Genomic DNA, 12,708 nt, shown 5'->3' with positions numbered 1-12,708 from the left:
TCCACATGTTTAAACCTTGTTTCTTGTGCCTTTGCTGACAGATGGGCTCCTTTAAGCCAGGAGGCAGAGTGATTCTGGCCACAGAGAATGATTACTGTAAGCTCTGTGATGCCTCCTTTAGTTCTCCGGCTGTGGCTCAGGCTCACTATCAAGGGAAGAATCATGCCAAGAGGCTGCGGCTGGCAGAAGCTCAGAGTAACTCATTCTCGTAGGTATTGCCATTTTCTCTTAGGCCAAAGTGTTATGTGAGACTGTCTTTAGAGAAAAAGGGTTGAAAGGGATCCTTGTTTCAAAATCTCACTCTTTTAAAATTTCTTTTTGCCAGAGAGTCCTCAGAGGTTGGTCAGCGGAGGACCCGGAAAGAAGGGAATGAATATAAGATGATGCCTAATAGGAGAAACATGTATGCAGTACAGAATAATTCAGGTACCTTGTGGATTTCCACATATCTCGGCTATGTTCTCCTAATGGTCTCCTCTGTTTTTATTTCCTTTTATAGCCCTGAGAATTTGGGGTCAGCTGTTGTTTTGTGGAATTGGTCTAGTGGCTTTTCCAGCTGTTGTTTGTTTCAGGGTTTATTTATTTCCTGTTTAGTATATCATTTATTTTGACTTTAAACCAAGTCTGTGTTTTAAAGTCTCTTATCATAGTACCTTTTTGTCTTGGTATTTGCAAACTCAGAAATTTAAATGTGTTATAAAAATAGATTATTTGGTTTAAAGTTGCACAACATGAGATTCCCATTTGCTGGGGAAAATGAAGATTATAGCAGTGGTGTTTAATCAGGGTAGTGAGTCAGAATTACCTGGGAAGTTTTTATAAAATACGGGTGGCTGAACTGTGACAGAGATTTTCAATCAGTAAATTTATTTATTTTTAATTTTTTTGGCCATGCCCATGGCCTGTGGAAGTTCCCTGGCCAGGGATGGAACCCAAACCACAGTTCAGAATTACTAGTTTATAGGAATACTTCCTGCGTATTCTTTCTTTTTTTTTTTTTTTTTTTTGATTTCTGAAAATATTTTATTTGAAAATTTTTACAATTTATTTATTTATTTATTTTTACGGCTGCACCTGTAGCATATGGAAGTTCCAAGGCTAGGGGTCAAATCAGAGCTGCAGTTGAGACTTTCTGCATTTTCTAATTATTTTTGGTAGAGAGTAGGACTGTGCAGTCCCTCATCTTCCTCTGCCCCTACCTCCAGTCATACATATATTAGCAGAGATCATCCATGTGAACAATAAAGCAAACAAACAACAGCAAATTAGTTAGAAAGGCCAGAGAAGCACAGAAAAAAAGGACACATAGAAAGCACAATGTAATATGATTAATAAAAGTCTAAACATAGAATAGTAATCGCAATAATGTAAACTTACTGAGATCCAAGTTAAAAGACAAAGTTTTTAAGATTATATAAAAAATATTTAGCTGAAATGAAAGAAGCTGAGATAGCTATATTAATATAGATTAAAAAGATCTTTAGGATAGAAGGCAGTTTAGACTTATGTTTTCTGATCAGAATACAATTAAATGGGATGTTAATAACAAAAACACTAAAAAGCAAACAAAATTTTTATGTGTTTAGAAATTTATAAATATTCTAAATAATTCACAGGCCAAAGAAGAATCATACTGAAAATTCCTAGAACCAAATAGTAATAAAATAGATCAAAATTTGTTATATGCCGTTAAGGTTGTATTTTGAGAAAAGCCTTACATGTTTATTAATGTAGTAGAAAGGAAAAGCAGAAAATTATTGAGCTAATAACTTTAGTTATATAAAAAAAGAGAAAATCAATTATTAATAATTCCACCAATATTTTGTCTATCATCCGCATTCTTTATGTATATTATTTCAGTGAAATAGAAATGTGATCATAATTAGTGATATTATTTTATATAATATCATATTATAATCAAGTATTATAATTAAAGAGTTTCCTATAACATTGTTTTTAGTGATTGTATAGCTTTTCATTGCATTCATTACCATGATTTTTTGAGTTGTATTTTTGGATCTTTCTTTTCCCCTCACCCCTCAAAAAAAAGCCTTTATAAACTCTGATGAAATAAATGTCCTTGTTCATCAATCTCTATGCAAAAATTCTCAACATTTTCTTAGTATAAATCTTAGAAGCAGAATTTTTGGGTTAAAGAATTAGCATAATTATATGACTTTTATTATAATACTTAAAGTATTTTAAAAATTATATTCACGTTTTAGAGACACTGCCATTTAGAGTTTGGATCTGGATTACACTAACATTTATGACAATAGTTGGAGGAATCATTTTTGCTTGAACCTGTATAGAATTGTAATTCAAAAAACTCACAAACTTCACATTCCTTTGATACTAGGAATCTGTGAATTTTATATTCTGAGCTTAGAATTACAAATTAAAGAGATAATTGGTCAGACCAACATTCACTCAGTGAATATTTTGAAGTGAATACATTACTTTTGTCTCTTGCTTTAGCAGGTCCTTACTTCAATCCCCGCTCTCGGCAGAGAATTCCACGCGATCTGGCCATGTGTGTTACTCCAAGTGGCCAGTTTTACTGCTCCATGTGTAATGTTGGGGCCGGTGAAGAAGTGGAATTCCGGCAGCATCTAGAAAGCAAGCAACATAAAAGCAAGGTGTCTGAACAGCGGTACAGAAATGAGATGGAGAATCTGGGATATGTATAGTGATTGTCATATTCAGATAGAACAGCTTGTCCTGCCTGTTGTTTGCCTTCTGTCAATATGCCCTGCTTTGTGGTTCTTTTGGTATGAGTACATTCCTCTGCTTAATGTTAATACACGTAACCTGTAGCTGTACCACAAGGTGTCAAAACTGGGGAAGGAAGAGAACGTGCTTAAGTCATGATGCTTTTTCCGATCAGTTGTGTTGAGCTACTTAAAGCCTGTGACCTACCTACCCCATGAGAAATAACTTTTTATCTTGACCAAGTTCGAACCAACTAGTAGCCTGCCAATTAGAGCTTTAACTATTTAAAAATTTCATCTTCTTTTGCAATTTTAGTGTTATGTCCTGTTAAATAAGTAATTTTATTGAGTTTTTGCTTCAGATCATAGTAAGAACAGGTCAGCAGAGATTTCAGTTTACCAAAGCTTTTTTGGAATCACCACCTTTACTCAATGCAGTAGGGTATACTATATATATGATTAATGCAGTAGGATATACTATATATATATATATATATACACTACATATACTATATATGTATAGTATACACACACACACACACACACACACTATACTATATAAACTGCATTAGAGTCCTGCCCAGGACAGTTTTTCTCTTTATCATGTTCTCCCATTATTGAAATGTAGGTTTTCTTGTATTCAGAAACTTCTAATATGCTTGTGTACTTCTAAACAGTGAAACTTCATTTATGGTTGTAAATTTCACGCATTTTAGTTCACCTTCTTCCCTCCTCTTTTTTTTTTGCCCCCAGTTGGATTATCTTGTCTAATAAGCTTTTTTCATGCCCCAACTTTTTTTAGCTTTTCCAAGCCCCACATTTGAATAACCAGTGAGTTCAGGATAGCTATGATTTAAAAAAAAAAAAAAAAAATATATATATATATATATTTCAGCTGGTTTTAGGAAATGTGTTTGATTTTTCAACTTAGAGTTACTTCATGATAACAATATGTACTTATTATGATGATCCCAGCCATAATTTTAGATCTCTTGATATTTGTTTTGGTAAACTTTTTAGATAAACTGATTCTTACATTTAACATTCTTTGTTGTCTTGCTAGTTTGTTGACTGTCCTAAAAAAATACCACTACTTTATTGTTTCCTAGATAGAGAGAAGGTTATTTTTTAATTAATCAAATTTTAGTATCATCATTGCCAATAGAAAATGAACTTTGGTGTTATTCTTTGTAATTCAACTTATTGAAGGTAATAAAAATATAGAGTACTTTCATATCTGGTAGTTACAACAGTATTATTTTTATTTTTTGTTTTTAAAATAAAGCTCTAGTGTTATGTATAGATTAACTTAATGGAGGACTCTATGAATTTCCATTAACCATATTTTACCTATTTGCTCTATTTACATGGATCAGACCGATGCTCATCCATACTTCTTTTGAAAGGCCACATTCACCAGGAAGCTTATATTGAGCAATATCTTTGCACTATGGTAAATTCACTATTGATTGCGTATATTGCTAATTAAAAATAAGTCTCCTATTTTTCCTTGAGAATTCTATGGGCAAAGAGATGAGGAGAAGGAAGAGTATAACCATTATTACTTTCCCTTAGTACTTCTGAACAATTTTTTTTTTTCTTTTTAGGGTTGCACCTGTGGCTTATGGAAGTACCCAGGCTAGAGGACAGCTACAGCAACGCCAGATCTGAGCCGCGTCTGTGACCTACACCACAATGCTGGATCCTTAACCCACTGAGTGCGGCCAGAGATTGAACCTGCATCCTCATGGATACTGCTCGGGTTACCGCTGAGCCAAAATGGGAACTCCCCGAACAATTTTTTAATAATCTAGGTCCATATTTAAAATTCAGTTTTGTGATTAACCCCTGGCATACTATCAATATAGTTACTCTTCTATTGAAGTGGTGGTTTTTTTGAAAAGTAGAATTTTTTAGTAATTTTATTTTCTCCTTGAAACAGAAAAATGAAATAATGTTCTGTTGAGATTCTCTCTAGACCTGTGACTCTTAGTATAATAACCCTTTTTGCAGTAATCTATCAAGTATGGTTGATTATTTTAGGACAGTTTAGAGCTTATCTTATTGCCTGTAGGTTACTCATTTTGCTGCTAAGTATAATTTTTTAGTAGATTTCAGTATTATAGTGCTGGCCACATGGTTCTATGATTATTTAAAAATCTCATTTTTTCCTTTCTTTCTGCATGTGAGTATATATGTATACACATGTACATGAATGTGTGTATATATATACATATATATGAAACTATGTATATATAGTTTTATGTGATACCACAAAGAAAATTTCATAACCCTTATTTCAGATTATAAAAGATTATGGATAAGAACTTGCATTTTGTAAAAGTGGCATTCATCCACTTTCAGTTTTTCCTTGTGAATAGAATTAAAGGAAGGATTTCCTCTACTCTCCTCACTTAACAGTTTTATTTTATATATATAGATAGATAGATACACAAAAAGCAGTGGACTTAAGGCCTTGATGTTTTTTCTGGCCTTGCATATTCAGGTTTCTAGTCTCTCAGTGCCCTTAATGGATGTTATGAATGCATAAATGCATTTTCTTTTAATGAAAAAAGTTAGATTTATAGTGTTATTTCTTACTTGTATTTCTTTGCACTAAAAAAGCTGTGTGTTTGTTTTATATAACACTTTTGATGCCATATTGCCTACAAAGCTGGGTTTACTCCTTAATTTCCAAATTCTAGGAAGTTGATAAATAACTTCCATGATCATTTATAAAGGTTAATACACATTTCAAAAAAAAAATCACAAATCTCTATGACAGTGGGTTTTGTTTTGGGCTTGTTACCTTGCAATATTCTCCTGTGTCCCATAGGTGAAACAAAGGGCGACAGATGTGTCAGAAAGGAAATTTCTAAATAAATACATCTCTGCATGGTACAATTTCATATTCATGCATTCTTATCGACAGTGTTTTCTCCCTGTTGAAGAAGGCTGTTGTTACTACTGCAGTCAGCGATGTGTGATTTCCATTGGTTTCACTTAGCAAAGTTGAGCCCTACTCTGTAATGTGCTTTAGAATTTGCACCTTGTGCTCCCCAGGAATTGTTATCATCTTTTTATATGCCATGTACAGAGCCTAAGCAATGGAAAACCTTCATTTAAATTAGTAGATTCCAATAATCATTGGCAAGAACTTGTAGCATCAAAGTCTCTTTGTGAATGTCTTTGTGGCAGTTGTCATTCAAAAATCAATGTTAGAGGATAACAATTAGCAACTCTTCTAAGATATTGAGGGCAAGGAGTTGTAAAGGAAAAACTTGGTGTTCCAATTAAAAGACTGGATTGCTTATGCCTTTGAAGTGTTTCTTAAAAAATGTTTAGCTGTAGAACCAAGTATGCCATGTAATCCTTTCGACTCCACATTGAATGGAAAATACTTTGTTGGTCTTGCCTTTGTGTATCATGTGCTACAACTTGTAAATATGTGCATGTTGTTTATGACGTTTGTCTGCTTGTCTCTTATTGCACTGAATTCTGCAAGGTGAATAATTGTTTTATACCATTTATTTTGAAAAAGGTCCTCCTCCAAATCTTTTTTCATTAGTTGGTAAACTTAGAAAACCATTTAGAGTTTTTGCAGCCCTGAGATTGAATGATCATGGCTACCTGAGATCATCCCCAAGTCCTCTGACTTAAACAGCTAAAAGGAAAGCACGAGACCTTTCACCTTATTTTACAAAGCTATTCTATAGTATGCTTGCTTATAATACCTACCTACACTTTTGAACAAGGATAAAAGGGCATGTGTATCTATTTGGTTAAATCTTCCTCTGCAGATAGACTCCAAGGATTAGTGGTGGGATTAATGATTCCTTCCCTCCTTAATCAGTGGGGACTGTGAGCAGTGACAGTCCAGTGACCCATGTAAAACGAGTCTCACTTGTGTCAGGGGAGACATGTAGCTCTTCTGCACAGTATCGTGTACAGAGAGACCTAGGAATGATGGATTTGGAACCTAATCTGTTTTGTTTCCTCAGTGTCAGAACATAGGCTGGAAGGACTTTCTAAAAAGTCTGGTGGGCCATATCACTAACGGCAACAGAGCTGCTTTAGAAATAGAGAAATGTTTTGTCAGTACTGGCAAAAGTTTAAGGCAGGCTTTTGGACAGATATTGAAAACATATTCCACCTTGCTTTTTTTTTTTTTTTAAACCAGCCAAATCTCTGTTCAGGAGTTTCATTCATAATAAAGAGTGTTTTGTTGTTACTTTAGTTTTTTTTTTTTTGGTGGTGGACCCCTGTCATTGTGGGCTATTACAGTCAACCTAACTGAATGGGCAAATAACAGTGTACATAGTTTCTCATACAGCATTTCTACTGATAGCTGTTTGACTTTGTTTTCCCTTTATGAATGGGAGATCATTTATCAACTCCCTTTCTGGGTAGGTACCAAAAAAATACTGGCTTATGGTCCTATGTGACCTTGTCTTCGTTAAGCCCAGAATATGAGTGCCTTTAGCAAGTTTTAGCATTTCACAGAGAGAAGAGATGATAGAACTATTGCCATTAATCACCATTCATAAAATAGGATCTTGGAATAGCAAAGGTTGGTGTGAATTCTGTGTTCTACATCTCATTTTTTCTTCATGCAGTCTCAATTTGATATTGAGTAAAACTGAATAATTATTAATCAGGAACCATACATTCTGAAAATGAATGCACTTGTCCCAGGCTGGCAACAGTCATTGGTATTTCTTTATCTTGATCTGTGTTACATTTTATTTTTAGTGAATGGTAGTGTGGTTGGTTGGGAAGAGCTTGATGTTGATGTTTGGAAAAACTTTATTCCAGTGTCTTTTTCAAACTTATTTAATTCTGTAGAGAGGATAGAATTATGTATTTGCAAATGAAGTGTGTAAAGAGACTGTCTTGTACAATACTTATTAATTGTGCTAGTTCATCTTTGCATTAAAACAGGCATCTTAGGAGTTCCCACTATGGCACAACAGGATCGGCAGCATCTTGGGAGCACTAGGATGACGATTTGATCCCCACCCGTCACAGTGGGTTAAAGATCTGGCATTGCTGCAACAGTAGCTTGGGTCATGACTGCAGCTCAGATCTGATCCCTTACCTGGGAACTTCATATGCCTTGGGGCAGCCAAAACAAAAACAAACAAGAAAACCCCCAAAACAGGCATCCTAACAAATCAGGTTCAAAGTATGTAAAAGCAAATTTTTCCTCACTTCAATTAATTTAAAATTCTAAATTGCCTGAGTACTTTGAGTCTTTAAAATTTTATTAATTTTATTATAGAATTAATATTATAGAAGTATTAACATTTTTTCATAACACTTTACTATTAAAATTTGAAATGTACATTAGAGTTGAAGGATTTTACAATATATCCACCACTTAGATTCTACCATCAACATTTTATGGTACTTGTATTAGTGCTTATCTATCCCTCTATTCAACTATTAATAGAATTTTTAAAAAATACACATTTTAAGATAAATTTCAGACAGTGTATTTCCCTTAAAAGCTTTGGCATAGGTGTCATAAATTAGAGTTTAACATTTGTTTGAATATTAATATCTTTTAAAAAGCAGTGTATGAAGTTGATAACCTGAGACAATTAACATCCTCTTTTTCTCCTGTGAACTTTAGCCTTTCCAGTTTCTGTTTTTGAATGTGCTTAGAGTGAGGTAAGATGACTCCTTTTCAAAGTGAAGTTTTTTGGTGTTGTTCATTTTAAATGCTTAGTTGTCATGCATTTTAAAACTTCATGATAAGCATTTTTTCTTTACCCCTGTCTTATGTGTTTTTTCTGAACTATGCAGCTTCTTAAAAAACAAACTGTAAATTACTGATTGGCATTTATTAAATCAGCTTATACCTCATTTCAATCTACTGCTGCTTTTCTCCATGGTACCACTTCTCCTTTTACTACTTTCACCTGTACTTCCAGAAAATAAGAGTAAAGAGTCAGCCTCATAGATGATTAGCTATTTTAAACAACTGTAGAAGAACAGATTAAGTAGTTTCAAAAGGTAAAACCATTAATTTATCTAAAGCCTTTGAATTCCCTGAGAATTGTAATGGCCCATGCTTTCTTTTAGCCATAATTAGCAGGGTTAAAAATGATTGTACTGTACAATGAGGAGTTGTTGAAATTGTGAGCCTTAGTAGCCATCTTTAGCTTTACTCAAGTACTGTTTAGGAAAAAAAAATTGACATATGCCTTTATTTTTATGCCTTTTTTTGTGGACAAAGTCAGAAGAATTTAAGTGACTTGTTGCAGGTTGTGAAGATTCAGTGGGTAAGTCAGAACTGAAACTTCAGTATTCCTGATTCATATTCTTGTGCTTGTTTATAAGATTCATGGCTCTCAGAATAACTGAACACTTCTTTTGGGACCCTTAAAATGAAAGTGTGTATTTTTACTGATTAGACTTTCATTTTTAGACATTTCACAATTCTTTGACCTTAAAGACTTTTCCCATGGTCATAGTTCCTTATTAAGTCAATGCAACTGTGAAAAATCTCACTTTGCTGTTGAATAGTAATTCAAAATACAAGTTTGATCAGATTTCCTTTTACATTTAAATAACCTTCATGATTCACTCATAACTCTATGTAAGTGCTTAAGTGACCCCCTCACTAGTGAAAATAAATGTTCTATATCACTGATTATATGTATATTCTCTACATGATATATTTTTTTAAGGGAAAGTAACCCCATGTGTCTGGATGAACGATATTATTCCAGGGCAAAGCACATGTAAAGCAGTTTGTTTCTATTCTGAAAATCTGGCATTTATGGGAACAAAACTCTTTTAGAGTGGCTGGTGATTGTTTTGCCTTCTTTTGGTACTTGAGCACCTTTCTGTGGTTTTGTAAATTATTGTGTCATTTTGTAAGAATTTCATGTTGAGTCTGTGTTAATTGGTGTTCACCTTGTGGTATCCTTGCCTGACCATAATAATTTAGTTTGGGTGTGGTTGTCTGCTTTGAGATGCCTTACTAGAATATGTCAGACTCTGCTCTAAAGCATTCCATGTATCTGCTAGGACAATAAGTTGCCTCTCTTGGATGTATGCTCTAGATCCAGAAGCAAAACTGATGTCGCTTTCACTGTTAAGGTTGCATTTTAGTGCAGTGATTATTTTATATTAGAGAATAAAATTATGAAAAACCAAGGGAGAATTTAGAACCCTTCATTTAATGGCATGGCAAGCTTTTAAACTACTTTTATTATTTCATTAGAACAATGTCTCTGATAAAGGATATAGCTAAAATATGCCAGCCAAAACTGTATGAAATTGGGACTGTTTCCTACAGTTTTCTCTAAATGTTATACAGGGGTTTACCATCCATGTATGCTGTTGGGCCTATGTGCCAGTCACCATTTTGGAAATCTGTGTTCTGAGGCTACATAAATGACAATAGTGTCATGGGATTAAAACCAATTAACTGTGAATTGTGAAACTGAAATTTCTCTTTTGGTTTTATTTTCTTCAGTATATTGAATATAGAAACTGAAAGTTATTTAAAATTTACACTGCTTATGTTGATGGCTCATTTTGGCTGTGTATCCTCACTTATGTACTGATTTCTGATAAAGGCTTGATGTCATTATAACAGTCATTTTGTGTTCAATTTAATAAAAGAGTTTCTGAGTCTCGTCTGAAAATTGTTTGGTTAAGAGTTGGAGATGGGGAGTTCCCACTGTGGCTCAACAGAAACGAATCTGACTAGTAACCAATGAGGACACAGGTTTGATCCCTGGCCATACACAGTGGGTTAAGGATCGAGCATTGCCGTGAGCTGTGGTACAGGTGGCAGACACGGCTCGGATCTGGTGTTGCTGTGGCTGTGGTGGAGGCCAGCAGCTACAGCTCTGATTCGACCCCTAGCCTGGGAATTTCCATATGCTGTGGGTGCAGCCCTAAAAAGACAAAAAAAATAAAAAAATAAAGATAAAAGAGTTGGAGATCAAGGGAAGAAGGTGCATGGTCCGCACTGAAGTGCTGGGGCATTATTATTGATGCAGATGGTTGATGGCTATGGATTCACCATTCATCAGTCTGCAGGTAACCTGCCACTCACTTCTTGAACTCATGCAGGGTATTGTCACCTACTAGGGACTGTAGTAGAATTGACCTAGCTGCCCACACTACCCCTTTCCTCTGTCACTGGGATTAGCCTGGGACTGGAGTGAGTTCTCAACTTTATTTGATATTTTTTATATTTTATCTTCTCTTAAAATTCTGAGAGAAGTTGGGCTTCTGGACCATAACTGCTGCTTCTAGAAATCAACATATATTAAAAGGCATACATGCCCATTAATTTTTTGGGTGTTTCGTATATAAAATGCTCTTATAATCAGTATATATATATACACACACACACATATATGTATAAATAAAAACAATTACTAATTTATTATTGCAGTATGGTCTTTTAATCACTGATTGACTGTATGCAATGTGCTCATTGTAAAAAAAAGATTATAGGCCTGAAAGGTGCTCTTATGGTTTTTTTAATCAGGATGCAAGACACACTTACTGTCGTGGGAAGAATTCTTGTGCATGCACAAAAAAATACTTATGAATGAGGTGAATCGATCACACTGAATCTGTCTGTGTGTTGTAAAATAGTTAAGCATCAGCACATTTTATAAAATAATCTCCAAGAGATTTTTAGCTTAAAAGAAAGCCATGATAATGGGCATAGAGTCTTAAACCAGTTGAGCTTTTCAGTTTTTCTTTCTTCAGGCATTTCTGACACATTTGTTTACTGAAAATCTATTTAAGGTCAAATACTGGTTGTTATCTTTTAAAATTGCCTGTATGGGAAGGACTAGCACTGAAATTTCCCAATGTGTTATAAATTGATATAAGATTGTAAAGAGATCAGAAATAGATCTTTCGTGATAAGTTTCAGATTTTTTACCATCTGAGCTGAGACTTTAAGTTTTATTCCCATTTGTGAGCTATTCATAAACTATTTAAAATTGGGAACTTAGAAAAAGATGAGTACGGGTAATTGTTGTGAAGTTTAAATATTATTTAGTAGAGATGTGATTATGAGCCTTTACTCCTCCCACCAGAAAATAAATCACCCAAAAAATATGCTCTATGGTGTGTGTGTGTGTGTGTGTGTGTGTGTGTGTGTGAGAGAGAGAGAGAGAGAGAGAGAGAGAGAGAGAGAGAGAAAGGGAGAGAGATGTTTTTTTTGGGGGAGAGTAAATGGAAGTATGGAAATATGTTAAAGATGATCAAATACTTGTAATGAAGTATGTCCAAAGGAACAGATGGAAATTTGCTACTAGAAGAAATAGCTCCACCACGGGTAGTCTATAACTGCTGCTTGGCATTTTGGATAAGTCTTTAAGTATGTAATTAGAGCTTCAACTGTGTTTTGGCTGGCAGCCATCCCTCCAGACAGGAACAAGATGTCTTTCATATTAGCTTCAATTTTTAATCTTTGCTGATGCCAGAGGCTCTTCTCTATCCTTGTTTTCTAGAAATAGCTTGGTAGGTTATGGATGTTGACCAAAGGTGTGTAGTGCCACCCTGTGGACTCTGTAAGTCTTAACAGTTAGCAGTTTGCAGTTGGTACACTACCTTTGAGGCAGGATCTTTGGCTAAAAAACCACCTAGTGGAGGAAAGGATTTTTTTATCTGTAAATAAAGCAAAGGGAGCTATGTCTTTAGGAGATTCTAAGAAGTGTATTCTTTTACAGCTTTAGCTGTTAAAGTATGCGGAGTGGAAAAAGTGGTGGATAGGGATTCAGGATACATATATATGCATACTTGTGTGTGGTTTTTGTGATTTAAAAACTGTCTCTTTTTGCTTTAAAGAACCCATTATCTATACATTTTAGGCTATGTGAAAATAAGCAGGAAACTAAATTAAAATGATGGTCAGCAAAAATCCCAAACTGGAAGGAAAGGACTAGAAAAATCTCTCATCAAAGAAGATTGTTGAACATTTAAAAAATTATAGACAAGGGCAAATGTTAAC

At 34.5% G+C, this 12,708-nt stretch overlaps 1 protein-coding gene across 12 annotated transcripts in view; it reads left to right on the top strand.

Annotated features, from left to right (window-relative positions):
• The window catches only part of ZMAT3 (zinc finger matrin-type 3), a 34,376-nt gene extending 24,004 nt beyond the window's left edge, over window positions 1-10,372 (top strand). For 5 of the 12 annotated variants that reach the window (XM_021069848.2, XM_021069853.2, XM_021069849.2 and 2 more), the window contains 3 exons: window positions 42-208; window positions 326-426; window positions 2,479-10,372. In XM_021069848.2, the coding sequence (XP_020925507.1) occupies window positions 42-208; window positions 326-426; window positions 2,479-2,690 (480 nt within the window). In that variant the 3' untranslated portion in view covers window positions 2,691-10,372. Of the gene's footprint in view, window positions 1-41; window positions 213-325; window positions 427-2,478 lie in introns of those variants that run through there. The other 7 variants (XM_005670003.4, XM_021069855.2, XM_084990358.1 and 4 more) reach the window with 3 other exon arrangements.
• The last annotated feature ends 2,336 nt before the right edge of the window (window positions 10,373-12,708 follow it).

Source organism: Sus scrofa, chromosome 13 (assembly GCF_054392235.1).
Source record: "Sus scrofa isolate SSC_HxYL_T2T_F1_AM1 chromosome 13, Sscrofa_HxYL_maternal_Yorkshire_Landrace_v2.0, whole genome shotgun sequence".
NCBI lineage: Eukaryota > Metazoa > Chordata > Mammalia > Artiodactyla > Suidae > Sus > Sus scrofa.
The sequence above is the reverse complement of the archived record's forward strand: the minus strand, read 5'-3'. Positions and strand labels throughout refer to the sequence as shown.